This window comes from Terrapene carolina, unplaced genomic scaffold (genome assembly GCF_002925995.2).
Source record: "Terrapene carolina triunguis isolate 2854851 unplaced genomic scaffold, T_m_triunguis-2.0 Scaffold303, whole genome shotgun sequence".
In the NCBI taxonomy this organism is placed as follows: Eukaryota; Metazoa; Chordata; order Testudines; family Emydidae; genus Terrapene; species Terrapene triunguis.
In genome coordinates this window covers 150,865-178,608 of record NW_020664654.1, presented here as the reverse complement: position 1 = coordinate 178,608, position 27,744 = coordinate 150,865, and the positions used below count along the sequence as shown (strand labels likewise).

At 52.9% G+C, this 27,744-nt stretch overlaps 1 protein-coding gene across 1 annotated transcript in view; it reads right to left on the bottom strand.

The window, feature by feature from the left end:
* The window catches only part of DNHD1 (dynein heavy chain domain 1), a 98,318-nt gene that overhangs the window by 43,980 nt on the left and 26,594 nt on the right, over positions 1-27,744 (bottom strand). The window contains exons 12-19 of the mRNA XM_029912864.1: positions 27,177-27,334; positions 26,300-26,425; positions 15,270-15,546; positions 14,437-14,564; positions 13,643-13,841; positions 11,749-11,840; positions 3,609-3,825; positions 2,251-2,358 (exon numbers count right to left, since the gene is read on the bottom strand). Of these exons, the coding sequence (XP_029768724.1) occupies positions 2,251-2,358; positions 3,609-3,825; positions 11,749-11,840; positions 13,643-13,841; positions 14,437-14,564; positions 15,270-15,546; positions 26,300-26,425; positions 27,177-27,334 (1,305 nt within the window). The remainder of the gene's footprint in view (positions 1-2,250; positions 2,359-3,608; positions 3,826-11,748; positions 11,841-13,642; positions 13,842-14,436; positions 14,565-15,269; positions 15,547-26,299; positions 26,426-27,176; positions 27,335-27,744) is intronic.

Here is a 27,744-nt window from a genome sequence, read left to right as displayed (position 1 = left end):
AATACATGCAACATTATTATTTTATTATTTTTTAATTTAAATTATACAAAATACAAACATAAAATGTTATTACTACATGACAGCCCCGGGAGTCTCTTGCTTCACTGAGCCAAAGAGGACGGCACAGTGGAACAGGATGGCGTTCAGTGGCACTGGTACCAGTCGACAACCCCTCCTGAGGCTCATTGTGCACCAGGCAGCGCCTTGGCACCAAGCGCACTGTACTCTGCTTCCCAGCTTGATTGCTGGACAGTGGTGCCTGGGATCTCGAGCTCCTGGATGATGGGCCCCCACTGGGCCATCTTCCAGTGTTTCTTCTTTGGTATCAGAGATCAGCGTCGAAACTCTGCCCCAACAGGAGGAGCGTTCCTAATGCAAGTGGCGGTGGTCGGTGACTGCCCTGAGCAGGAAGGTTGCAAGGCTGGGTGCAGGGCTGCGTCCATAAGGAGGGGCTTTAGCCTGACTCACAGATCACTAAGGCCAGAAGGGACTATCATGATCATCAAGTCTGACCTCCTGCACATCACAGGCCAGAGAATTTCACCTGTCCACTTCTGCAGTAGGCCCATAACCTCTATCTGAGTTACTAAAGTCCTCAAATCTGACCTCCTGGTCCTTTCAGGTTCTGGGCTTAAAGTCCCTGCAAATCTGGCAATCGTCGCTGATGTGAGCTTCTCCTAGGCACTTCAAGCACCTGGAGTGGGGGTCACTGACTGGTATTGGCTTCTTGCATCCATTGCAAGGTTTGAAGCCCATGAACCAAGGCGTGCCGCAGCACTGGGCATCGGTACCCAGAATCAGCGGGAAATGAAGCACAAAGGAAGTACACTAGTAAAAGAAAAAGGAACCTTACTGCTAAAACGCTCCACTAAGACTGCTAACAAATACCAACTATGTAAACTACACAAGACTAAGAAAGACGGAAACACTTGCAGTAGCACGCTCTGACAGCCATCACAGATGGTAAGAAGGAACTGAGGGAGGGCGGGGATGGCTCTGCCCTTTAGACCACAAGCAGCAGCAGCACGAGCATACGCTGCCCCGACACATATCACTTAGGAAATCTCTGACGCTGGTGCACTGGGTGTGCACACAGCTGAAGTAGAATGGACATGGCAATCACTTGAAAAACTTCATTTACTGTAAAAATTGCTCTACAAATATCCTATTCTCCCTGCTCTGCTGGTCCGTGCAAGTCCAGAGTGTGGACACACAAAGCGTCTCTGGTTTCCGTTCCCAGGTGCATCCTGCTGTAGCTGTGACAGGTGCACTTGCTGGCTGAGTGTACCGGTTCAGCCACCTGGGGCAAACGGCCCACCTTTGGATTCACAAAGATTGTGACGGGCACAGCACGACACAGTGATGCGGTCAGCATTAATCACACTGGGATTGAAACAGCTCTGTAAACAGCGCCAGCAAGATTTCAATCTGCCAATCGCACATTCACCACCCCTCTACACCCACGCCAGGCCCTCGGAGAGCAGGAGATGGGTTCATAAGCCAAGACAAAAGGGGGTATGCAGGGTCCCCTAGAATAACAGTGGGGACAGTAACTCCCATTATGTCATTTGGTATCATTTGGTGGGAATAGCGTCCATGAATGTAGACCCCTGATCAGTGGAAAGCCCTGGCATCATGAACTTTTCCAGTGCAGGCCACACTGGTGTCCATAAATCGGCTTCTGTGGCCCAAAAGGGCCTGCATAACAATGGAGTAGTGCCCTGCGAGGAGGGCAAGCTGTGGGCTGCAAGAACTTCCTATCCAGTGCCGTGGGATGGACAGTCACCTCAAACAAGGCTACAGAGGCTACAGCTGGGGAGGGCACAAGGAAGCCTGGGAGAAGCTGGTTGGACTCATCTCTGCGTAGTGCAGTGTGGACATGTGAGCATGGGTACGAGTCCCAGATCCAGAAATTCTAACCCTAGGGTCAGGATTCAGTGTGGACGCTCAATCCCAGGCCTACAAACACCAGTTCCCACAGAGCCCAGGCTCAGATTGCAGTGCCGGCACACCATGAAAGCAGAAGCCACCACCAGGCAAAACAGCTGTAAGAAAGGGGAACACCCGGGTAGAAATCAACCTGTCACATCCCCCCACCCACACCCCCCCGCCAAACCAGTGCCAAGTGCCCCAGAGGGAATGACCAGAACAGGGAATCATCAAGTGACCCATCCCTGTCGCCCACTCCCAGCTTCCAGCCAAGGATTCCCCTTCACACCCCCAGGCCCGCACCAAATCCACGCAAGGTACTGGTCCAGCTCTCTGCCTCCTCCCGGAGCTCCATGGCGTGGGGTGAGAGGATGATGTTCTTCAAGGTTAGCAGGCTTTTCTCCGTCAGGGCCTTGAGTTCTGCTGTGTCTGGATTCAGGGAGAGAAGAGGTGAAGACTCTGGCAACCCTGAGGGGCCCAAAGAGGTGCTGGAGCCGGGGCTGAGGCCTCGCACACAGGTGCATGCACGGGGGCATTGGCCCAGCATAAGCCCTGTACCTTGGTGATGGAGACGCTCTGAGCTTTGGACACTCCTGGGGCGCTGCTGCCCCAGCCCTGGACTCTGGAACAGTGGGTGGGACAGGTGAGTTTCTCCCAAACCTGGAGCCTGAAACTTTCAGTGAGGATGGGAACCAGCCAGAGCCACAGCAGCTCAAGTCCTACACTCCCTGGAGAGACTCCTGGGAACTCTGGGTGGCTGCACTGGACAGAGCGGAGTCCATGGTCTGGCTAGTCTCATGGTCTGAAAGGAGCAGGTAATCAGAGGACAACAGCCACCCCATGTCTCCCTGGGAGGGAGAGTGCTGGCTCTGGTCCCAGCTCTGCTCAGACCCACCTTCCCCCCGCCCCTGTGCAGCCTGTGACAAAGTGGGAATTTGGGGTAATATTTTCATTATTCCTACACGTGCTTCAGTTTCCTCTGTACTTTGCATTGCTACCCCTGGGGGACGTGGTGCTGCCTGGATGGAATAAACAGGGTAGTTAAGGAGCTGGTTGAAACCGACCCAGATTAACACAGGCCCAGAGAGACATTCGGAAGTCCCAACAACGGAACGCCCGACACTCAGCAGTGGGGAGCTCTGGCAGGTGGGATTGTGAACTCCACACGCCCTGCCTGGAGGCAAAGGACTGGAGATGGCCAGCAGGGGTTTCTGAAGAAGCTGGCTGCTCTCCCCTGGGACTGGGTCAGGACACAGACAGACACTTGGCTGGTGTTTTGCACTGGCTTGGCCAGGGTGGATGTGGCTTCACCTTTGCCTCTCTGAGCTAGCCAAGGACTTTTGGATTCTGTAGCCAGGTGACTAATAAAACGTTACCTTGTTTGCAAAGGCTCCCTGAGAGCTTGGTGCTCTGACAGGGCCTGTACCAGCCTCCCACAGGCACCTGGCTGGGCTGGAGTCACTGCAGGGAGCCATGGGGAGAGGCAGGTTTGCTGGTGCCCAAAGGCCAAGTCTCAGAGTCTTGGCGGCTGCAGGCCTGCCCTGTGTGGCTCTTTGCGGCCCAGCACACTAAAGGGGTCGCTCCCAAGGGACTGGTTACAGGCTGGGGCATAGCCCAGACCCGTGAATCTCTGATACACCCCACTGGCCAATCTGGGCCCCCCCTCATGCAGCACTCACCAGCCAGCACGAAGGTGCCGCTGTCCTTGGAGACGTACTCCTGCTTGGGTGGGCGGTAGCGCCTGCTGGGCGGCCGGCGGGCACGGTCGGGCAGTGGGGCCTGGTAGGGCACGCTCAGGATGAAGTTGACCAAACGGAACTGCCTCTCAGCCCAGGCCTTCTGCAGCCGGCGCAGGATGTCCAGGGAGCGGCAACGGCCTCGCTCACTTGACCAGATCTGGGGGCATCAAACACAGGCTGAGTGGGAGCAGCAGGAGCAGGCCGTGCGCGTTCAGGCTGGCAGCTGCTCCGTGAGAGTCAGGCGGCCCCGCTGCACAGGGCAGTGCCGCCACGGGTTGGAGCCTTTCCAGCTAGTCCAGCTGTTTTCAAAGCTTTTGAGCTGAGCCCCCTTTGATTTACACTTTTTGGTTGCGCCCCCATACCCCAGACAAAAATAGACACAATACCCGCCCCTCCCCCCTCAGCTTTTCAGGGTGAGGGAAGGCAGTCTCTGGGGGCAGAGCCAGTGCTGGGCAGGGAGGCTGCCAGGAGCAGATGTTGACACTGACCCACACGCTGGGTCGCCTGCTGCTGTGAGTCGGGGGTGGAGGTGGTGTTCCTCCCTGATCCTCGCTGTGCAGAGTTGGCCCGAGCTGCCAGGGGTCGCCGCTCGCCCCTCCTCCCCCCGAACATTCCTCCATACCCCCTGTGGGACTCTGTACCTCAAAGCAGCTCCCTCAAATCCCCCTATATTCACCCCTGTCATATAGTTCAAGTACGCTTGGTACAAAGCAACAGAGGGTCCTGTGGCACCTTTAAGACTAACAGAAGTATTGGGAGCATAAGCTTTTGTGGGTAAGAACCTCACTTCTTCAGGCCTTGGCTACACTTGCAGCTGTACAGCGCTGTGAGGTAAACCTGTCTTCGTGCAGCTGAGTAGGGAAAAGCGCTGCAGTCTGTCCACACTGACAGCTGCCAGTGCAGTGGTGTGGCCACACTTGTAACATTTGCAGCTGTGCTGGGAGCGGTGCATTATGGGCAGCTATCCCAGCATTCATGTGGCTGCAACGTGCTTTTCAAAACGGGGGTGGGGTGGATTGTGACAGGGAGTGTGGGGGGAGAGAGAGTGCTTTTTGGAGCATGTCAGCTCTCTATTTTGCAAGTTCCGAACTCCCGGCCCCCTGCTCATTCATTCACTCACTCAAAGCAAGCTGCAATCTGTTTACTTTTCTCTGTGGTACGAGCTTTGAAAGCGGCACTTCCTGCAGCCGGTCACAACAATGGAGAGGATTGGCCACTTGACAAGGTGATTAGTACAGCGCTGCAAGCGTTTACACTCACACCCATGAGTCGTAGCCACTCCGCTGCAGCTGTTATTCCTCTCGGAGATGTGGAGTACCTGCAGCGGTGTACCCAGGGAGATACAGCGCTGTAAGTGCCCTGCCAGTGTGGACGGGGAGTGAGTTACAGCGCTGGGGGAGACTTTACAGCGCTGTAACTTGCAAGTGTAGCCAAGGCCTCAGATGCAAGTAATGGAAATCTCCAGAGGCGGGTATAAATCAGTGTGGAGATAACGAGGTTAGTTCAATCAGGGAGGGTGAGGTGCTCTGCTAGCAGTTGAGGTGTGAACGCCAAGGGAGGAGAAACTGCTTCTGTAGTTGGATAGCCATTCACAGTCTTTGTTTAATCCTGATCTGATGGTGTCAAATTTGCAAATGAACTGGAGCTCAGCAGTTTCTCTTTGGAGTCTGGTCCTGAAGTTTTTTTGCTGTAAGATGGCTACCTTAACATCTGCTATTGTGTGGCCAGGGAGGTTAAAGTGCTCTCCTACAGGTTTTTGTATATTGCCATTCCTAATATCTGACTTGTGTCCATTTATCCTCTTGCGTAGTGACTGTCCAGTTTGGCCAATGTACATAGCAGAGGGGCATTGCTGGCACATGATGGCATATATAACGTTGGTGGACGTGCAGGTGAATGAGCCGGTGATGTTGTAGCTGATCTGGTTAGGTCCTGTGATAGTGCTGCTGGTGTAGATATGTGGGCAGAGTTGGCATCGAGGTTTGTTGCATGGGTTGGTTCCTGAGTTAGAGTTGTTATGGTGCGGTGCGTGGTTGCTTGGTACAAAGGATGCCTTGTGAGGTATCATTTTAAAAGTCTTGATCTGTTGAATATTAATGTCCTGTCGGATTGTATGTGCTGTCACTGTATGGAAAGTTATGAAGTTTTGCTATGTGTGTGTGTGACGCAGTAGGGAGCGGGGTGGATTGACCTGGGAATGTCAGTTAGTTTTACTGGACTGTCTGCATGGGGGATGGGCGAGCAGGGGATGACTTTAGAGGAGAGCAGGGGATGACTTTAGGTGAGGGACGGTACCTGAGCCTGTAACCTGAGCCAGGAAGGGGGGTGGGGCGAGTCAACACCTTGGCCCGGGAAACTGGACAAAGGGAGAGGGGGAGGGAAGGAGGGAAGAGAGCCTGCGGGAGGGGTTTTTTGGTTTCAGTCTTGGGCTGGCTGGGAGAGGCAGGGAACCCCAAGTCTGGGGTCTAAGATCCTTGCCCCCCAGAGGGACCTGGCTGAGGGGTCCTGGTTGTACCTACAAGCCCTGCTTGGGACTGTGTTCCTGTCATCTAATAAACCTTCTGTTTTACTGGCTGAGAGTCACGGTGAATCGCAGGAAGTGGGGGGTGCGGGGCCCTGACTCCCCCACACTCTGTGACAGTGTGTTACTGAAATATGTTGTGAGGTTGGGAACACCCACAACCAGCCTTTCAGGTACAAAAATGGAGGAGCCAAACATGCTGATGGCCCATCAAGGAAAGAATCCACTGTCTCAGGAACAGTATACAATGGAGACCTCTCAGAGAGAGCTCGCAGACAAGGGAGACCGCTTGGAGAGAGCTCGTAGACAATGGATGTGACGTTGCACTCCATATGTTTTATGAAAATATGCTTGGAATGTGAATATAATGTAACTGGAATATACTTTATGCAAAAGGTCTCCTGTAAAGTATCATTACAAAGCTTATAATCTACTGAGTGTGTTAATCCTATTTGCATGAATTTATCATTCTTGTATCTGAAGCTAGAAAAATGGCTCTGTTTACTTTTAAGCTTTCCTGTGTTCATGTGAGTCGGGCCGGAAAGAATGGAGGCTTGGGGTCTCACAGGACATGTGAGCATGTCAACTGCTACCGGGATCCATCTTAAACCTGGTGCTTTTCCATTTAGAAGGAAGCGTGGGAACCCAGAGAGAGACAAAGGATTCCCGCCTTGTGACAAAGGTATAAAAGGGGGTGGAACAGAACATAAGGGGCTGCACTCATGAGAAATCCCCTAGCTACCACCTGAGCTGGAACTAACAAGAACTGTACCAGGGGAAAGGATTGTGCCCAGATTAAGAAGGAGCCTAATCTGTGAAAGAAATTTATTGGAACATCTCTGAGGGTGAGATTTACCTGTATTCAGTTTCTTAATGTATTAGGCTTAGACTTGCATGTTTTTGCTTTATTTTACTTGGTGACTTACTTTGTTCTATCTGTTATTACTTGGAACCACTTAAATCCTACTTTTTATTCTTAATAAAATCACTTTTGTTTATTACTGAACCCAGAGCTTGTAATTAATACCTGGGGGAGCAAACAGCTGTGCATCTCTCTCTATCAGTGTTATAGACGGCAGACAATTTATGAGTTTACCCTGTACAAACTTTATACAGAGTAAAACAGATTTATTTGGGGTTTGGATCCCATTGGGAGCTGGGTGTCTGGGTGCTGGAGACAGGAGTACCTGCTGAGTGGTTTTCAGTAAAAGCTCTCTCTCTCTCAGAGAGAGCTCGTAGACAATGGCTTGACCCACGTCAGAGCAAAAGATCTTTCCAGCAAGCTGGAAATTATAAAGTGGCATCATGACTGGGCCTCACTCCCTCACCCCAACTCAACACCTGACAACACCTCTGGAGGACAAAGACTGAACCGGCGAGGGTGGTCCCGGGCAGGAAGGCAGTCCCAGCCTGTGTATCGAAGATCTGTGACCTCTTTGTACCACCCCTCAGGGTGAGACACTGCTTGATTCAAATCCTGTCTAGTTTATACAACTCAGACTGAAAATTTACTTTGATTTCTGAGGTATCCCAGGACCCAATGGGGTGGCAAGTTCAAGCCTGAGTCAAGCTAGGACCCAGGGCTCAAACCCTATTGCTCTGCCATGTAGACATACCCCCACTAGACTCAGGCTCTGGGAGTCTGCCAAAAGTATCCCACAATCCCATGGGCTGACTTTCTTTGTCCTCTGGACAGCCAAGTTTCCCTACACTGCACCATGAATAAAGGCTGGAGCAGCTGCCTTTTGGAAGGGTGCCAGGAATCAGGCCCCCGTGATGCAGCATGGACGCTGGAGCCCCTGGGTTCAACAGCTCCTAACCTGGAGTTGCCAATGAGAGTAGACGCCCAAGCCCTAGGTCAACAAACCCAGGGCTGCTAACTCAAGTTCCAGTAACCCAGGGCTTACATTGCAGTGTAGACCTACCCCTGGAGTCCAACGCCAGAAGGGACCATTGTCACCATCTAATCTGACCTCCTGTATAGCAGCCTGCAGATCTTCCCCAAAATCAATCCTAGAGCAGAGCTTTCAGGGAAACATCCAATGGCCAGGGATGGAGACTCCACCGCGACCCTTGGTAAGCTGCTCCAGTGGCTAGTTACCCTCACGGTTAGAAACACACACCTTGTTTCTAATCTGAATTGGCCTAACAGACAGGGCAGTTTGAGAGGGCGAGAGGGAGAGCCTCTGCTGAAGAAGATGCGAGCACTCATTTTTGGGGTGAGTGATCTTGTTTGTGGCTTGCTTAAAGCTCGCAGCATGGTCTGTTGGGGACTAGGTATTTGGGGACTGTGTGGGAGTGGGGGCCAGGGGCCGACTAGCTGCTAGCTGAGTGGGCACTAGCAAGGCTCCAGTCTCTTGTCCTTTGATCCTCCAACGCCCTTCCCCCAGGTGTTAAGAGGGGGGCAGGGCTGACCTAAGAGAGAAGGGCTTAAAAGACAGAGGCTAAGCAACCAGCAGGCAGCAAACAGGGGAATCGGAGAGGGAGTCTATAGGAGGGAGAAAGAGCAAGATCACCATGGTTCAAAAAGGCCACGTCACCAAAGCTAACACTGCTCCTGTCTCCTCCACCAACGCCTGTGTCGAGCTAGGGAACCTGCCCATGGATGCCTCTGCCCAGACCCCAGGGGGGATCTGCAGAGAATGCCCTGCGTTTCCCCATCACAGAAAGCCAGGCTGGGGGGACCGTCCAGTGTGAGAAGTGCCTGCTGATGGAATCTCTCAGGAAGGGGCGGGAGAGCTGCAGGAGGAGGTGGCTAGGCTGAGGAGCATCGGTGCCCACGAGGAATTAATTGAAAACGTGCATATAGGGCCCTCCAAGGCTGAGGAAGCAATTTGGCTGGAGAGCACTGTAGGAGTGCCACCAGGGCAGGAGGAAACGGCGCCTGCACACGGAGGAAGCTGGCTGCTGGCTACTTGTGGCAGCAGGCAGTGCTCCCAACCCCCTCCACACAGATAACAAACCAGTATGCTGCCCTGGCAATGGGGGATGAGGAATTGCCCCCAAAGGTGGTGGAGGAGAAGCCATGTACCCCCACGGCTGCAAGGATTGTGGCCACCCCCCCAAGAGGAAACGGAGGGTGGGGGTGGTCGGTGACTCCCTTCTAAGGGGAACAGACGCATTTGTCTGCAGGCCTGACATGGCATCCCGAAAGGGATCTGAGACGGAGGGATTGTCGAGGATCATCCGGCCCTGTGACTACTACCCCATGCTGCTCCTCCACGTGGGCACTAACGATACTGTGAGGTCTGACCCTGAGCAGATCAGGAGTGACTACAGGGGTCTGGGTGCAGGTGGTGTTCTCACTGATCCTTCTGGTCAAGGGCAAGGACCCAGGCAGAGACAGACACCATATTTATGAATATGTTGAACAAGACTGGTCCCCGTACAGACCCCTGGGGGACACCACTATTTACCTCTCTCCATTCTGAAAAAAGACAGTTACTCACCTTTGTAACTGTTGTTCTTCGAGATGTGTTGCTCATATCCATTCCAATTAGATGTGCACGCAACACGCGCACACCTAATTGGAATCGATATGAGCAAGCACTCGAAGAAGAACTGACCATTTATTCCTACCCTCTGTTTCCTGTCTTTTAACCAGTTACCAATCCATGAGAGAACCTTCCCTCTTATCTCATGACAGCTTACTTTGCTTAAGAGCCTTTGGTGAGGGACCTTGTCAAAGGCTTTCTGAAAATCTAAGTACACTATATCCACTGGATCCCCCTTGTCCACATGCTTGTTTTCCCCTCAAAGAATTCTAGTAGATTGGTGAGTCATGATTTCCCTTTACAAAAACCATGTTGACTTTTCCCCAACAAATTATGTTCACCTATATGTGACAATTCTGTTCTTTACTATAGTTTCAACCAGTTTGCCCAGTACTAAAGTCAGACTTACTGGCCTGTAATTGCCGGATCACTTCTGGAGCCCTTTTTAAAAATTGGCATCACGTTAGCTATCCTCCAGTCATTTGGTGCAGAAGCTGATTTAAGCAATAGGTTACCTACCACAGTTAGTAGTTCTGCAATTTCACATTTGAGTTCCTTCAGAACTCTTGGGTGAATCCCATCTGGTCCTGGTGACTTATTACTGTTTAGTTTATCAATTTGTTCCAAAACCTCCTCTAATAACACTTCAATCTGGGACAGATCCGCAGATTTGTCACCTAAAAAGGACGGCTCAGGTTTGAGAATCTCCCTCACATCCTCAGCCGTGAAGACCGATGCAAAGAATTCATTTAGTTTCTCCGCAATGGCCTTATCGTCCTTGAGTGCTCCTTTACCATCTTGTATCAGAGTGGTAGTCGTGTTAGTCTGGATCTGTAAACAGCAACAGAGAGTCCTGTGGCACCTTATAGACTAACAGACATATTGGAGCATAAGCTTTCGTGCGTCTGACGAAGCGGGTATTCACCCACGAAAGCTTATGCTCCAATACATCTGTTAGTCTATAAGGTGCCACAGGATGCTGTTTACCATCTTGATCGTTCAGGGGCCCCACTGGTTGTTTAGTAGCTTCCTGATTCTGATGTACTTAAAAAACATTTTGCTGTTACTTTTTGAGTCTTTGGCTAGTTGTTCTTTACATTCTTTTTTGGCCGTCCTAATTATTTTTACACTTCATTTGCCAGAGTTTATGCTCCTTTCTATTTTCCTCACTAGGATTTAACTTCCACTTTTCAAAGAATCCTTTTTGTCTCTCACTGCTTCTTTTTACTTTGTTGTTTAGCCATGGTGGAACTTTTTGGGTTCTTTTACTGTGCTTTTTAATTTGGGGGATACATTTAAGCTGAGCCTCTATTATGGTGTCTTTAAAAGGTTTCCATGCAGCTTGCAGGGATTTCACGTTTGGCGCTGTACCTTTTAATTTCTCTTTAATTAACCTGCTCATTTTTGTGTAGTTCCCCTTTCTGAAATTAAATGCTACAGTGTTGAGCTGCTGTGGTGTTTTACCTGCCACAGGGATGTTAAATTTCATTATATTATGGTCACTATTACCAAGCAGTCCAGCTATATTCACCTCTTGGACCAGATCCTGTGCTCCACTTAGGACTAAATCAAGAATTCCCTCTCCTCTGGTGGGTTCCAGGACCAGCTGCTCCAAGAAGCAGTCATTTAAGGTGTCAAGAAACTTTATCTCTGCATCCCGTGCTGAGGTGACATGTACCCAGTCAGTATGGGGATAGTTGAAATCCCCCATTATTATTGAGTTTTTTATTTTTATAGCCTCTCTAATCTCCCTGAGCATTTCACAGTCACTATTGCCATCCTGGTCAGCAGGTTGGTAATATATCCCTACTGCGTTATTCTTATTATTAGAGCATGGAATTACTCTCCATAGAGCTTCTGGGCTGGGGCGCCCATATGGAGCCCAACCTGCCCATGTCGAACCCAGGCTGTCTCTGATCCTGACCTCCCACCACCGAGAGTCAAACTGCACACTGAGCCTGCCCATGGCTCCAGTCCCGCAGTGATGGGTGCCAGCATCCCCCCCATAGCCGTTTGGGCCCCACCAAGCCCCCGTCTGTCCCCAGGCAGCATGGGCCCCGCTCACCTTGAGGATGGTGTCGCTGTGTTCCAGAAGCGGGTAGGACAGCAGCTGGCCCAGCGTGAACTGCAGGTTGACAGGGCACTTCACTCCCATTGCTGCAAGAGAACACAAGGGGTTACTGTCAGCACCCCAGTGCCCAGATCCTCTCGCAGAGGCTGCAGGGAGTCCTGGGCTCCAGCAGGTACAGGCAAAGCTGGGGGTCCCAGGCCCCAGACGTCTTCATAGATTTCAAGGCCTGAAGGGACCATTAGCTCCTGACTCTTGTGTCCAGCGCGTACCTAACGGCTGAGCCAGAGCCAGGCTTTTAGAAAGAGACTCTCCAAATCCCAGCGATGGGGAACCTGCCCCATCCCTGGGGGAGCTGCTCCATGGCTCACTCCACAAGTGTTGGTTAAAAGATCAATATACATACAGACTTGAATTCAATTCTTGAGGTTCAGATACATAGCAGAGATGAGCTTGTAGTTGCCAAAAGTCCTTTTAGAAATAGTCCATAGGTTATAGTCCAACGTCCATGTTCAGGGTGACTCCAGTCAGTGACTGGGGATCTCAATCCTTATGGCTTAAGGTTTCCCCCTCTTGAAACCCAAAGCAGATCTGAGATGAAGTAGGATCATGTCCCAGGGTTCTTATACATTTCCAGCAGCCTTTTGCCCTGAGAAAACATTAGGCTTAACTCTCCTTCTCCTAAACATCCTGGCAATTAGCGCAGGGTAATTTATCCATTAAACAGTTCAGATACAGGTTACCACAACCTTCAAAGAGACATATAGACAATAATACTATTTCACTCAAGTTTCATCCTAAATGTTAATATTCCTTTTTTGATCTTTGAATTAAAGCTATAGCAATAGACAAGACTTGTTTGCTTACATCACAAGCCCTGAGCAAACACCTCCCCTTCTACCTCTAACAATGCCGGCTGCATTTCAAAGCTCTGTTCATTTACAGTTCTTCCTAACCAGTCTCTAAAGTTCGGCCATGGGTCAGGTCAGTCGGTGAGTTAATTAACTCTTTCTGGCCCTGTCACCTTCCAATGAGATATTATATCACACTCAGAACGTCACCCCCTCCCCGACATATCAATGCCCCAGCTCTGACACAGCACTTTTCATCAATCCATCTCAAAGCACTTTACCTCACCCCACCCTGGGGGAGGGGGCAGGGCAGGGCTATCCCCACTGTACAGATGGGACCAAGACCCAGAGAAGCTAAGTGACTTGCCCAAGGTCACACAAAAATCCATGGCAGAGTAGGGAACTGACCCCAAGTCTTTGGCTGGTGCCCTGACCACTGGACCATCCTTCTCATCATCATGAGACAATGCGTCCCCATTCCTGATTACCTTCTGGGCTCTCTCCGGTAGCCAACTTTTAATCCATTTGGGCCACACTGATTTGGTATAGTGCCAATTTGTAATCAGCATGTCGTGCAGAACTGAGGCAAAGAGCCAACAGTCTTTTACATCAGCCCAGGTCCCTATGCCCCCCAGACCTGCCATTGGGTCGCCTTTGCCTGCCAAGCTCTGGTGCATGAAGCCATGCTCTGGGCACTGATGCTGCTCCAGCAGGACAGACCCTGTCACTTGCTGGGCCATGCTTGAACCAACTTCCCTGGTGTCCAGGTTACTGTACCATAAACCCCAGGAGCTCTCCCCAGACTGATCGTCCCTCGCCCCTCTCAGAGCCAGCATGGCAGATATGGCTCCTTCCATTTCTCCCAGAGCTCTGCCTCTCCAGCCCTGCTGGGGCTGCCTGGAGCTTCCTCCACTTTCTCAAGGCCTTTCTGGGCCTGAAGGTGCTGGAGCCGAATGCAGGGCCCCAGGGATACGAGTCTCCACAGAACTGTCCCCCCTCCGCTATGGATTTCCCCTCCCATCGCTCCCTGCAGGGCTCACCCGTGAAGAACTCCCTCCAGCAGCTACTCTTCATGAGTGGGCTGGCCAGCTTCTCAAGCAGGGGCAGAAACTGCTGGAAACTAGTGATCATGTGCACACAGGCCTGCAGGATGGGGTGATTGGCAGGCAGGGACTTTTCCATGTGGGACGCTTCCCTCTGCCACTCAGCCATCTTCTCCGTGGCCAGGGGGATGTTGAACTGGTAGGACAGAAAGACCAGCGGGTGCTCAGATAGCCCTGGAGGGAGGTGCATCCCTCAGGCAAAACCATCCACACTCAGGAGAGCCCTATGGAATAGCAGGGGCGGCTGCAGGTGGGAATCAGCAGAGCTGTGAATATGTGGGAGGAGGCCAAGTTTGGGATAACAAGGGAGATTGTAGGTCAGGATTGGGGGCACCGGCAGAGCTGGGGTGGGCGGAGCTCACGGCTGGAATAGCTGTGGGCCAGGAGTGAGGGGCACCAGCAGAGCTGTGGGGGAGCCCAGGGCTGGGGTAGCAGGGGCTGCGGGTCGGGAGGGAGGGCCCAGGGCTGGGCTAGCAGGGGCTGTGGGGTCGGGAGGGAGGGAGCCCAGGGCTGGGCTAGCAGGGGCTGCGGGGTCGGAAGGGCACCGGCAGGGCTGGGGGGGGCAGGGCTGGGCTAGCAGGTGCTGCGGGTTGGGAGGGAGGGAGCCCAGGGCTGGGCTAGCAGGGGCTGCAGGTCGGGAGGGAGGGGCACAGGCCGGGCTAGCAGGGGCTGTGGGTTGGGAGGAGGGAGCCCAGGGCTGCGCTAGCTGTGGGGCAGGCACCGGTCATTACCTTGCTGAAGGCGAGGCACCTCCATTCAGTGATCTGCTCGGAGATGGTGCGTAGCAGCCTCCAGATGTGCTCATGGGCTTCAATGAGCCCCCGGCTCCTGGCTACAAAGGAGACGTCTGTCCGCTCCCCTGGGAAGAGGAAGGACAGGACGTTCACTCGGGAGGAGTCTCGCCCACACCCCAGCCAGGCAGCAGCACAGGGTGACCCAGCACTCCCGCTGCTGTTCGCATTGCAGGCAGTGGCCTAGCCAGAATCTAAGAGGACGGGGAGCAAACATAAAAAAGGCGCCCCCCCTTGGCTCCTCCTTTGGCCACGCCTCCCTTGGCTGGCTCCTCCAGCTGCGCCCTCCCTTGCTCCTCCGGCCATGGCTGCGGGCCGCCTTGCTGCGCCCCCCCTCGCTCTGCCTCCTCCGGCCACGCCCGCCGCCCCGGCCCATTGGCTGCACGCCGCCCGCTGCGCCCCCCCTCGCTCCTCCGGCCGCGGCTGCTGGCCGCCCTGCTGCGCCCCCCCTCGCTCCTCCGGCCGCGGCTGCGGGCCGACCTGCTGCGCCCCCCTCGCTCCTCCGGCCGCGGCTGCGGGCCAACCTGCTTTTTGAAAACATGCTGAGGGGAAGCGGCTGCTTCCCCTGCACCCCACTAGCTACGCTGCTGATTGCAGGCTCTCTCTCCTAGGTTGGAGGAGACCTGAGTGCAGAGTCCCCTGGGACACAGGGAGGTGAGGGGAGTCACGGGGGCATTTCCCTGGGGATGCGAGGGAAGTAACAGGGACAAGTAGGGAGCCCTGGGGTTCTGTCTCCCCAGCAGATGCAGGCCGGGGCCCCGTTGCTCTCATGCCTGTGAGGATCCTCTGGGAGCGGCACAGCTCAGCCACCCGGGTGGCCATGGCCTGGAAGCGGCGGTACAGCTCTCGCAGCTCTTGCTCCATTGCACGCGGGCTCTGGGAGGGGTCCAGGAACTGCCCTGTGGTGGCCGTGGTCAGCAAGTCCTGCAGCTCCTGTCTGGCTCTCTGCAGCGAGTCTACCAGCTCAGCAATGATGCTGAGGCGCCGTGAGACAATGAAGTCCGAGGCCTCCTGCTGCTGGTACACGAAGGCCTCCCAGGTGTCCAGGAGCTGGGGACAGAGGCAGAGCCCAATCAGGGGGGCAGCAGACACATGCAGACACTACCCTGTGCTCTGGCGAGGCTTTGAGTTCTACGATGCAGATTAAAAAGATCCTGTGTTTTGGAGGCTGTTTTGGCTCCCAACTGGAAGACTTGCCGGGCAGCAGAACCCAGTGTGGCGTGCTGAGCACTCGCGGTTGGTAAAGGGGGCTGTCCCCCTGCGAACGGGGTCTACGGGGTGAAAGAATCACAGGATTCCAGCCTGGAAAGGGGAAGGCTCAGAACTGACAACTGGAGGGGCTCTGTTCAGAGAGGTTGAGCGGTGTCAAGGGTGAACTGTGACACTGAGTGGGTGATCCCCAGCCCCCCTCCAGCCCCCAGCCTTCCTTCTGCCCCCTACAGGCCACAGCATGGAGACACCCTGGAAGAATTTCCACAACACTTTGGGCTGGGCACACTAAGGCCATGTCTACACTACAAACTGCTCAACAAAGTCATGTCGGCGTACAGCTGCCGAAGTCGGTATATTGCTTGGGCACGTGCACACTTAGCTGCTTGTGTTGGTACTGGGTGTACTCACCAGGAGTGCTCGTGGCAATGCAAAGTGTGGTGCACCATGGGTAGGTATCTCAGTGTGCCGTGAGCTGCAGTCCGGCACGATGCCTTTCGGGAAACGTTCACAATATGTTGTGGGATGGAAATGACTCACTCAGGGATCTCTGGGAGCTAGAGTTCAAGTTCCTAGCCGTCAATTTTCTCCATCCCATAATGCCATCCATAGCCCAGCATTTTTGCACTGTGCTGTTGTCAATACAGGAGGCATGATTCTCCTGTATTTGCAGACCCATGGGAAGTATCACAATGGGGGACCTGAGGGTTTCTTCAAGGACAGTGGCTAAGAGAGAGTGTGAAAAACAATTCACGGTCGTTGCTTTCACAGGACAACTGCAAACGGTGGTGTGATGCTTCTGGGCCCGAGACAGGAGCACTGACTGAAGGAATTATATCGTAACACAGGTTTGGGATGCTGAGCAGGATACAAAAGGCCACATTCCTTGCTCTCTGTGGGGTTTCCAAACGTGGTGGGGTGCTAGGTGGCATGCACACCCCTGTTTTGGCACCAGGCCACCTCCCCACATAGAACCTTAACAGACCTTCGTGGATCACTGGGGATGCTTCTCTGACATCCATGTGGGCTGGTCAGGGAAGGCGCAGGACATTCATGTCACGGATCCACAGGATCGGTGCTACAGTCTCCGGGAAGACCCCTTCTGTGTCCCAGACCCCAGGGGTCTCACTCAGCCTCCAGGGCGAGCCACACAGCTTCACCACCTTCTTAGACTAGACTTCTTGGCCTTCACCACTCCCGCTTCACACCCTGAGCTCCGTTCAGTGAGTCCAACTGAGACAGACTCATGAGGGAGCCTTGTACATTCTTCAGGGATTAACACACTTCACCCAGCATCTGCAGTGGCACTCACACAGCATTGTCAAAACAGTCGAATTTATTCATTAAGTAGCACACAGCACAGGGAGTCCTTAGGGGAGTCTAGAGAACTGAAGGTTAAAGCATCATCCATTCTGGCTAGCCCAGAGCCCAGCCACGCTGCTGGGAACCCCTTGGTTCAAGCTCCGTCTGATCTCCTTCATCAGCCTCCAGGTGAGAGCCGCCTCCTTCCAGTTGCCCACTCTTATCCTCCACCTCACACCTTCCCAGCCCTTATCTCAAGCTGGGAAATGTTGTTCAGCTTCCTTAAGGAGAGGTGGGGAAGTCCATCTCCCTCTAGAGCATTGCTTGCTAGAGATAAATGCCCTGGTGACTGGATTTGCCATTGTCTTCCAGATGTTCCACTGATATGGAGAATATGGCCCAGGCAGCTGGTGACACCCAGACCTACGTGTCTCAGTCTGCCGGAGAGCAAACAGTTCTCTTCCACTCACTGGGTAACAATGCAGCATGCCAGAGAAACTGAGGCACAACCAGGACTCATAGAAATATTACAAAATACTCCCCCTTTGTCACAGTTCGCATCTTTAAGAACATAGAACTGTTCAGAAAGCTGCAAGTGTAACCCACACACCTCCTGGGTGTGGTGTTCTGTCCCATCTAGTGGCACCAAGACCACTTAGAGAGAGAGAGAGAGAGAGAGAGAGAGAGATGCATTTAGCTCCAGAGATCCCAGGTTCGATCCTGCCCGCTGACGACTGGGATCTGTTGGCGTTCCACAAGCAGGGACATTCTTTCCCAGCCAGCAGGTTACCATTGGCAATACTGAAATGCCAACAGTGATTCTAGGGCACGCAGTTGTTAGCCAATCCATATTGGTCAGGCCTCGTATTAATGCCTGAGGGCTGGGAAGTTATTCTACTCACCCTACAGTTCTGTTCAGCCATGGTAAGCATCCCACAACACCTTGCGTTAGCTTAGTGGATAGGAAAACTGTCAGGATCAGGACATACCATAGCAGCAGGCAGGGATTATGCTCAGTGGCCAGTACTGGAATGTCCCAAAGGAAAAAAGACAAGATATATGATTGCTCTACGTTGGTATGAACCTAGGAGATGCCTTTCCACCCTGTAGTACCTGGAATGTATGTGTTCAGAGTAAAGAGAGAAGGGGCACACCATCGTACCAGAAAAACAAGGTAGAAAGCTGAACGGTTCAATCTAGTTTCACATGATGCACACAAGACCTTTCTACTTGTAAACAGGATGGGTATAAGAAGGATAGCTTCAGGAGTGTAACTCTGGAAGGTGGATAAGGAACTGGTTAAAGGGGAGACTACAACGGGTCAGGCTGAAGGGAGGTTACTAGTGCAGTTCCTCAGGGATAGGTCTTCGGATCAGTCTTAGGGCAAGTTTACGCTACAGCGCTACATCAGCCACCAGATCGGCTATGCCGATGGGAGAGAGGTCTCCCATCAACACAAATTACCCATGTAATTTATTGTCTGTCTGCTCAGCAAACAGCACCTGGCTGTCGAAGGGGAGCTCCTGTATAGACTGCTGGGCCTCCAATGACAAGCCCGAAAGAAGAATCATACAATCCTAGAATATTAGGGTTGGAAGAGACCTCAGGAGGTCATCTAGTCCAACCCCCTGCTCAAAGCAGGACCAATCCCCAACTAAATCATCCCAGCCAGGGCTTTGTCAAGCCTGACCTTAAAAACCTCTAAGAATGGAGATTCCACCACCTCCCTAGGTAACCCATTCCAGTGCTTCACCACCCTCCTAGTGAAAAAGTTTTTCCTAATATCCAACCTAAACCTCCCCCCTCACTCTTCTCTTCTGCAGACTAAATAGGACAGGTACATGAGTTCCCTCAGCCTCTCCTTGTAACTCATGTGCCCCAGCCCCTAATCATTTTTGTTGCCCTCTGCTGGACTCTCTCCAATTTGTCCACATCTCTTCTGTAGTGGGGGGACCAAAACTGGACGCAATACTCCAGGTGTGGCCTCATCAGTGTCGAATAGAGGGGAATAATCACTTCCCTCGATCTGCTGGCAATGCTCCTACTAATACAGCCCAATATGCCATTGGCCTTCTTGGCAACAAGGGCACACTGCTGACTCATATCCAGCTTCTCGTCCACTGTAATCCCCAGGTCCTTTTCTGCAGAACTACTGCTTAGCCAGACGGTCCCCAGCCTGTAGCGGTGCATGGGATTCTTCCTTCATAAGTGTAGGACTCTGCACTTGTCCTTGCTGAACCTCACCAGATTTCTTTTGGCCCAATCCTCCAATTTGTCTAGGTCACTCTGGACCCTATCTCTACCCTCCAGCCTATCTATCTCTCCCCCCAGTTTAGTGTAATCTGCGAACTTGCTGAGGGTGCAATTAATACCATCATCCAGATCATTAATAAAGATGTTGAACAAAACTGGCCCAAGGACCGACCCCTGGGGCACTCTGCTTGATACCGGCTGCCAACTAGACACTGAGCCATTGATCATTACCCATTGAGCCCGACAATCTAGCCAGCTTTCTATCCACCTTATAGTCCATTCATCCAATCCATACTTTTTTAACTTGCTGGCAAGAATATTGTGGGAGACCGTATCAAAAGCTTTGCTAAAGTCAAGATATATCACATCCACCACTTTCCCCATATCAACAGAGCCAGTTATCTCATCACAGAAGGCAATCAGGGTTGGTCAGGCATGACTTGCCCTTGGTGAATCCATGTTGACTGTTCCTGGTCACCTTCCTCTCCTCCAAGTGCTTCAAAATGGATTCCTTGAGGACCTGCTCCATGATTTTGCCGGGGACTGAAGTGAGGCTGACCGGTCTGTAGTTCCCCAGGGTTCTCTTTCTTCCCTTTTTAAAATATGGGCACTATATTTGCCTTTTTCCAATCATCCGGGACTTCCCCCGATCGCCACGAGTTTTCAGAGATAATGGCCAATGGCTCTTCAATCACATCCGCCAACTTCCTCAGCACCCTTGGATGCATTAGATCTGGACCCATGGATTTGTGCACGTCCAGCTTTTCTAAATAGTCCTTAAACTGTTCTTTCACTACAGAGGGCTGGTCACGTCCTCCCCAAACTGTGTTGCCCAGTGCAGCAGTCTGGGAGCTGACCTTGTCCATGAAGACCGAGGCAAGAAAAGCATTGAGTACTTCAGCTCTTTCCACATCATCTGTCACTAGGTCGCCTCCCCCATTCAGTAAGGGTCCCACACTTTCCCTGACCTTCTTCTTGTTGCTAACATACCTGTAGAAACCCTTCTTGTTATCCTTCACATCCCTTGCTAGCTGCAACTCCAATTGTGCCTTGGCCTTCCTGATTCCACCCCGGCATGCTCTAGCAATATTTTTATACTCCTCCCTGGTCATCTATCCAAATTTCCACTTCTTCGAAGCTTCCTTTTTGTATTTAAGCTCACCGAAGATTTCACTGTTAAGCCAAGCTGGTCGCCTGCCATATTTGCTATTCTTTCTGCACTTCGGGATGGTTTGTTCCTGCGCCCTCAATAAGGCGTCTTTAAAATACAGACAGCTCTCCTGAACTCCTTGCCCCCTCATATTAGCTTCCCAGGGGATCCTGCCCATCAGTTCCCTGAGGAAGTCAAAGTCTGCTTTTCTGAAGTCCAGGGTCCGTATTTTGCTACTCTCCTTTCTTCCTTTTGTCAGGATCTTGAACTCAACCATCTCATGGTCACTGCTGCCTAAGTTGCCACCCACTTCTACTTCCCCTACCAATTCTTCCCTGTTTGTAAGCAGCAGGTTAAGAGGAGCATGGCCCCTAGTCGGTTCCTCCAGCACTTGTACCAGGAAGTTGTCCCCAACACGCTCAAAAAACTTCCTGGATTGTCTGTGTATTGCTGTATTGCTCTCCCAGCAGATGTCAGGGTGATTGAAGTCCCCCATTAGAGCCAAGGCCTGTGATTTGGAAACTTCAGTTAGTTATCCGAAGAAAGCCTCATCTACCTCATCCTTCTGATCCGGTGGTCTATTGCACACGCCCACTGCAACATCACCCTTGTTGCTCTCGACTCTAAACTTAACCCAAAGACTCTCAACAGGCTTTTCTCCAGTTTCAAACTGGACCTCTGAGCAACCATACCGCTCTCTCAGGGTACATCTACACTACAGGGGGGAGTCGATTTAAGATACGCAAATTCAGCTACATGAATAGCGTAGCTGAATTCGACGTATCACAGCCGACTTACCCCGTTGTGAGGACGGCGGCAAAATCGACTTCTGCGGCTTTTCGTCGTCGGCGCTTACTACCACCTCCGCTGGTGGAGTTAGAGCGCCGATTCGGGGATCGATTGTCGATCCCCAAGAGGTCGATTTCTACCCGCCGATTCAGGCGGGTAGTATAGACCAGACCTTACATACAATGCAACTCCTCCACCTTTCCTCCTGTACCTGTCCTTCCTGAACAGTTTATACCCACCCATGATAGTGCTTTAGTCATGTGAACTGCCCCACCAAGTTTCTGTTATTTGAATCACATCAAGAAGCCAGGACGCCCTCCGCATGGAGATGGCCGAGGCCATGGTGCGTGCCGTGGAGTCTCATAGACTCATAGACTTTAAGGTCAGAAGGGACCATTATGGTCATCTAGTCTGACCTCCCGAATGATGCAGGCCACAAAAGCTGACCCACCCACTTTCCCTTAACTCAGCTGTTGAAGTCTCCAGATGGTGATTTAAAGACTTCAAGTCGCAGAGAATCCTCCAGCTTGCGACCCCTGCCCTATGCTGCGGAGGAAGGCGAAAAACCTCCAGGGCCTCTGCCAATCTACCCTGGAGGAAAATTCCTTCCCGACCCCAAATATGGCGATCAGTAGAACCCCGAGCATACAGGCAAGATTCTCCAGCCGGACCCTCATGTTACCAGCGATGGCACGTTATTGCCTGCTGCATCCGAGGCTGCTTGCAGGGCCGCTCTGGCCGCAGACTTGCCCTCATCGAGGATCGCCCGGAACTCTTTTCTGGTGTCCTCGGAAAGCGAATCCTCAAACTTGGCCATGGCTTGTGTGACGTTATTGATATAATCTGGGACCATATAGATCATTGTTGCAACCAAGGTCCTGTAGTGGCACGCAAATCTTGTATAAAGGGGGTCAAATGGGGTGTCTAAGACAAGGTTATGGTTTACTGGTTATGATTAAGCTGTCTATATGTGTGTATCAATTTTGTAGTTGAAGTTATGAATATTGGCTCTATACTGTCTGTATTTCAAACTTATGCTATGCTGCTGGGTGACATCCCAGACAAACTGGTGTTAGCTCTGCCTAGCCTGCTTGATGGCCCATTAAGGACCATCAGCTATACAATGGACCCATTGAGAGAAGGCCAATATGCCTTCAGACTCAGCAAAGTATGCAGGAACTTGCCCATGTGACTCCAGACTCCATTTTGTTGTAATTTTCCACAGTAAGAACAAAGAGGTGTTCTTACACCTGGAAAAGACTATATAAGGCTGATGCCTCATCTCCATCTTGTCTTCAATCCTGCTTCATACCTCTGGAGGAACTTTGCTACAAGCTGAAGCTTTGAACAAAGGACTGAGGACCCATCCCAGTGGGGGATGTATTCCAGAGACTTGATTTGAACCTGCAGTTTATTCTATCACTGCTGCAAGCCTGAACCAAGAACTTTGCCATTACTGTATGTAATTGATTCCATTTAACCAATTCTAACTCTCATCTCTATCTTTTTCCTTTTATGAATAAACCTTTAGATTTTAGATTCTAAAGGTTTGGCAACAGCGTGATTTGTGGGTAAGATCTGAGTTGTATATTGACCTGGGTCTGGGGCTTGGTCCTTTGGGATCGGGAGAACCTTTTTCCTTTTACTGGGGTATTGGTTTTCATAACCATTTGTCCCCATAACAAGTGGCACTGGTGGTGATACGGGGAAACTGGAGTGTCTAAGGGAATTGCTTGTGAGACTTGCGGTTAGCCAGTGGGGTGAGACCGAAGTCCTCTTAGTCTGGCTGGTTTGGTTTGCCTTAGAGGTGGAAAAAACCCCAGCCTTGGGCTGTAACTGCCCTGTTTGAGCAATTTGTCCTGAGTTGGCACTCTCAGTTGGGTTCCGCCAGAACCGCATCGTCACAGCTTGCCACATATTGAAGTCATAGCGGCCAAGGAGGGCTTGGTGGTTGGCCACCCTCAACTGGAGGATGAATAAACTTTGAGTCTGAACAAATCCAGCCTCTTTGAGTCTTTATTCTTAGGAGTGGCTCCCGGTTGGCCTTGTCTCTTCCGCTCATTAACAGCTGCTACCACCAGGGAGCTTGAGGCCGGGTGGATATATAGGTACTCATGGCCCTTAGCCCGTACAAAGTACTTTCTTTCTGCCCTCTTGTGGATGGGGGGGGGCAGGGATGAGGGTGTCTGCCACAGGGCATTTGTGATCTTAAACACCCCTTCATGGAGGGGCAGAGCCACCCTGGCCGGTGCTGTTGAGCAAAGGACATTGAATAGGGAGTCCGATGGTTCCTCTAGCTCCTCCGCCTGGAGCCCCAAGTTAGAGGCAACTCATCAGGCAAAGATGAGGAGGAAGCCAGCACCACAGGGTTTGACACGTCCAGCCGGCTGATCCCCAGGGTCTGCATGAGCCTGAGGGGTTCCCTCCTCAGGAATAGCTGGCTCTGTGGGAGGGCGGGATACCGAGGCTGATGGCTTGTCCGAGGCCCCTGCCACTGACCTGAGCCTCTGTGAAGGCTGGGTAAAGCCCCATGGGTTCCATGGGTACCAGGCAGCTGGCCACTGGCCCTGGGCCCATGGGGTAGTTGGCGGTACCGCTGACATTGAGGGGACCACCTGTGCCACCGGTGCCAGGTTTTGGCACTCCGGCAATGACTCAGGTCCAGTGCTGGAGCTTGAGGCTGAGTGGTTGCTCTCAGGTGACCACGATCAAGTATCGGTGATCCCGGTCACTGCGGTGCCGATCGCTGTGCCTGGACGGGGAGCTCTCTGCTCAGGACGAATCTCTTCGGTGAGTCCCTGGAGACCGGTGGCATTCAGCGGATCTGCGACAGCGCTCCGGTGATCTACGCCTCACGCTGCTCGACCAGTACCGGGATCTAGAGTGGGACCGGGAGCAGTTCAGTCGCCAGGGAGACCTTCTCCCCAATCTAGGGGATCCGTGTGGTGGCGACACAGACTGGCGAGCCAACAACCGGTGACTCTGCTCCTGAGACTGACTGTCCCGGGCCTATGACTGGTGCCGAGCCATGGGTGAAGCAGTGAGCCAGTCCCTGTGCTGTTGATGCCGGAAAGGGCGGACCGGTGAGGTGCGCCTTGAGCCTTGTGGGCGGTGTCCTGAGTTCAGAGACCAACGAGGGCTTCGCTGAGCCTGCCTCTCTGCTTTCAAGGCCTGGTGGCTCCGTGCAGGCGAGCGCTGGCGGGCCAGGCCCTGCAATGGGGAGTGGTGCCGCTGAGCCGGAGACCTATCGAAAGGACCCAAGGCGGGTTTACCCCTAGACCGGGGTGACGCCGTAGCTGATGTGAGTGGCACTGGTAGTGCCCAGATATCCTGCGCTGCCTGCAGGTCTTCGGGTGTCAACGGGACCTCTGACGAAGGCCCTCGTCACTGTCCGGCGTGGCAGGCACGGGTCGGGGTAGGCTGGACCGCTCGACCTGAGCTAGGGCCCAGCTCCCAGTAGGAGGCATAGAGCCGCCTTTCTCAGGCCTTGGCTCCCCTCCTGCCCTCTCCTTTCCCTTGCGAGATGTAGGAGATCTTCCCTCCCGCTTGGCAGATGCCGGGGAGAGGGATCGGCGCTGGTGGGGTGCTCCGCACCGACGCTGCGGTGCTCAGGGCAGAGTCAGACCTCGATTGCTCCGGTGCCGGAGTTAGAGCTGACTCCATTAGGAGCGCATTGAGAAGGAAGTCTCTCTCCTTCTTAGTCCGAGGTTTGAAGGACTTGCAAATACAGCACTTGTTACTTATATGCGACTCGCCCAGACACCTTGAGCAACTATGATGCAGATCGCTGATGTGCATCGGTTTCTTGCAGCGATCACAGGGCTTAAAGCCTAGGAACTGGGGCATACCCCATCCCCCGGCTAGGGCCTGTTCGGGACCAATCAAGCAAAAACACCAACACACTAAAGGAAACTTAACTAGAAAAGTTCAAAACACTGAAGCAAGCAAAGAAAGGCTAGCCGAAGCAGCAGACGTTCCAGCTCCTTCACTGGCGGATAGAAGGAACTGAGGGTGGGGGGAACCGGCGGTGCCCCTTATACCGCAGCATGTGCACACCACTCCAGAGGGTACCAGAGCCAGTCCCCTGTGGATACCTGTGACGAAGTGGGACTGTTCTTAATGTTTCCTCTGAATAGTGTGTGGGTGCCTCAGTTTCCCCTATGCATTTCTTAAGTCTCCAGGGTGCATAAATGGCCGACACTGTATCCTGGCAACAAATGGCTGGGGCCCTTCTCCCCTGTAAGGGAATAGCTAAAGGTGAACAAAGAGATCAGGTGACCTCCTGGCCCGGTAAGGAGACAAAGGCCAGAAAGGAGGGGCTGGAGGGGGTTTTCAGGTTGGGGCTGGCTGGGGACGGGAAGTGAGGGCAGACGGGGTTGTCTGGCTCGCTGGGCCCCAGAATGGACCCAGCTGAGGGGTCCCGTTCTCTGTACCTACAAGCTCTGTTTTAGACCATGTTCCTGTCATCTAATAAACTTCTGTTTTACTGGCTGGCTGAGAGTCACGTCTGACTGCGAAGTGGGGGTGCAGGACCCTCTGGCTTCCCCAGGACCCCGCCTGGGCGGACTCGCTGTGGGAAGCGCACGAAGGGGCAGAGGATGCTGAATGCTCCAAGGTCAGACCCAGGAAGGTGAAGCCGTGTGAGCTTCTTGCCCTGAAGACAGTCTGCCCCAAGGAAGAGGAGGCTCCCCAAAGTCCTGACTGGCTTTGTGGGGAGCAGTTCCAAAGCCTCGCCTGGGGACTCCGTGACAATACCACTGAGGGAAAAACTTCCAGCACCGGTGCATGTGGCGAGCACACACACCTAATATGGAATGGACATGAGCAAGCACTCGAAGAAGTCTACAAATACTGATTGGAGGAGAAATAGGAGATTGGGGGTTTCTGTTGTCCCTGACTCATTACAGGAACAAGGGGACTGTCAATTATAAGGGAAGGTGGGAAAGAAACTTTTTCACACAAAGTATATTTAGCCTGTGGAACTCACTGCCACATGAAGTCATTGATGTTAACGATATAGACAAGATAATGGTTTCATCCAGTCTGGCAGTTCTTTTGGTCTCCCTTCACAACCATAGCATGCCATTGCTGGGAGCTCACCAGGTTCTCCAGGTTCTCCTCATCCAGGCTGAGTGGGCGGAAGTGCTGACGGATCACCTCGTTCAGAGCTCGCACATACTCCACACGCTCCTGCAGCTCTGTCATCTGGCCCTGGTATTGCTCCAGCTGCAGGAAGAGTGAGCGCCATTCTCTGTCAGACTGGGGCTGGACCCAGCAGATCGCCCAGCCCCTCGTGCTGAGTGCCCCAAATCTCCGCCCACTGAGCTCTGAGAGGCAGGGCTGCGCTGGGTGTGTCTGGCACAGAGACACCTGCCGTGAGTCTGCAGAGAGACTGAGGCACTGTGGGTGCAATGCCCCACTCGCCCCAATGGATTATTTATAGAGCTGAGTGAAAACTCTGGAAAAACAAATGTAACAAACAGAATTTTGTCCATTTCTCTGGATAAAATGAAAAACCAAAACTCCTTTGTTTGGGCTGAACAAAATGCAGTGGTGGAACGGGTTGCTTCCACATTGCTGTTACTTTTATTTTCAGGTTTTTTCATCTGAAACTAGTCACCAACTTCAGCCGGAATGTACATGTTTCAGTGCCATGACAAGCTTTCTTTGGTGAACTGACTATTTGCCCAGTTCTAGTTATTAGCTCTGGGAGACGCCTGCTGACAGCAGCCAGCATCCTTGCGGCTATGCCAGCATGGGACCCGATACAGAGTGCCTGGCTTGGGTGGTGGGGCTGAATCCTTGCTCCTTGGGGATGGCACCGATCCAGCTGAAGGCATGGGGCGGTGGTATGGGGAAGGGGAGGCCTCAGCCTGCTCAAAGAGGAGTGGAGTGGGACCGGTGGAAATGCGTGTCGGGCCGCAGCTGGCTGAGCCCAGCAGAGCACGGAGTCCGTGGAGGTCTGTTCCAGCCATACCTTCTGGGAGCACTTGGCGATGGTGAAGATGTCAGTGCTGACGCTCTGGTAGAGCTGCACGACCCCGCCAAGCTCGGAAATGAGGATCTCGCTGCGCTGGGACGTTTCACTCAACAGCAGGGAGACGATCTCTTTGATGACGGAGTCCAGCAGGGGCACTGGGGGGCATGGAGCAAGTGGGTATCAGGTCATCAGGAAAGGGCAGCCAACGCTGCTGCCATCACCAATTTCCCATCCACAGGCACCCCCCAACCCCACGTGCGTCACCACAGAGCCCCCCCCCCCCCCCCCCCCCGCCCCCCCCCCCACCCCCCCCGCGCCCCCCGCCCCCCCCCTTACCAACGGCCCATTCCCCCCCCCCCCACGTCACCAGCCGCACACTCCCAGAGTCCACAGCTCCCCCCTACTAACAGCCCATTACCCCCCCCCACATCACCAGACGCACAGTCCCAGAGCCCACAGCTCCCCCCTACTAACGGCCCATTACCCCCCCACACATCACCAGACGCACAGTCCCAGAGTCCACAGCTCCCCCCCACTAACGGCCCATTACCCCCCCCACATCACC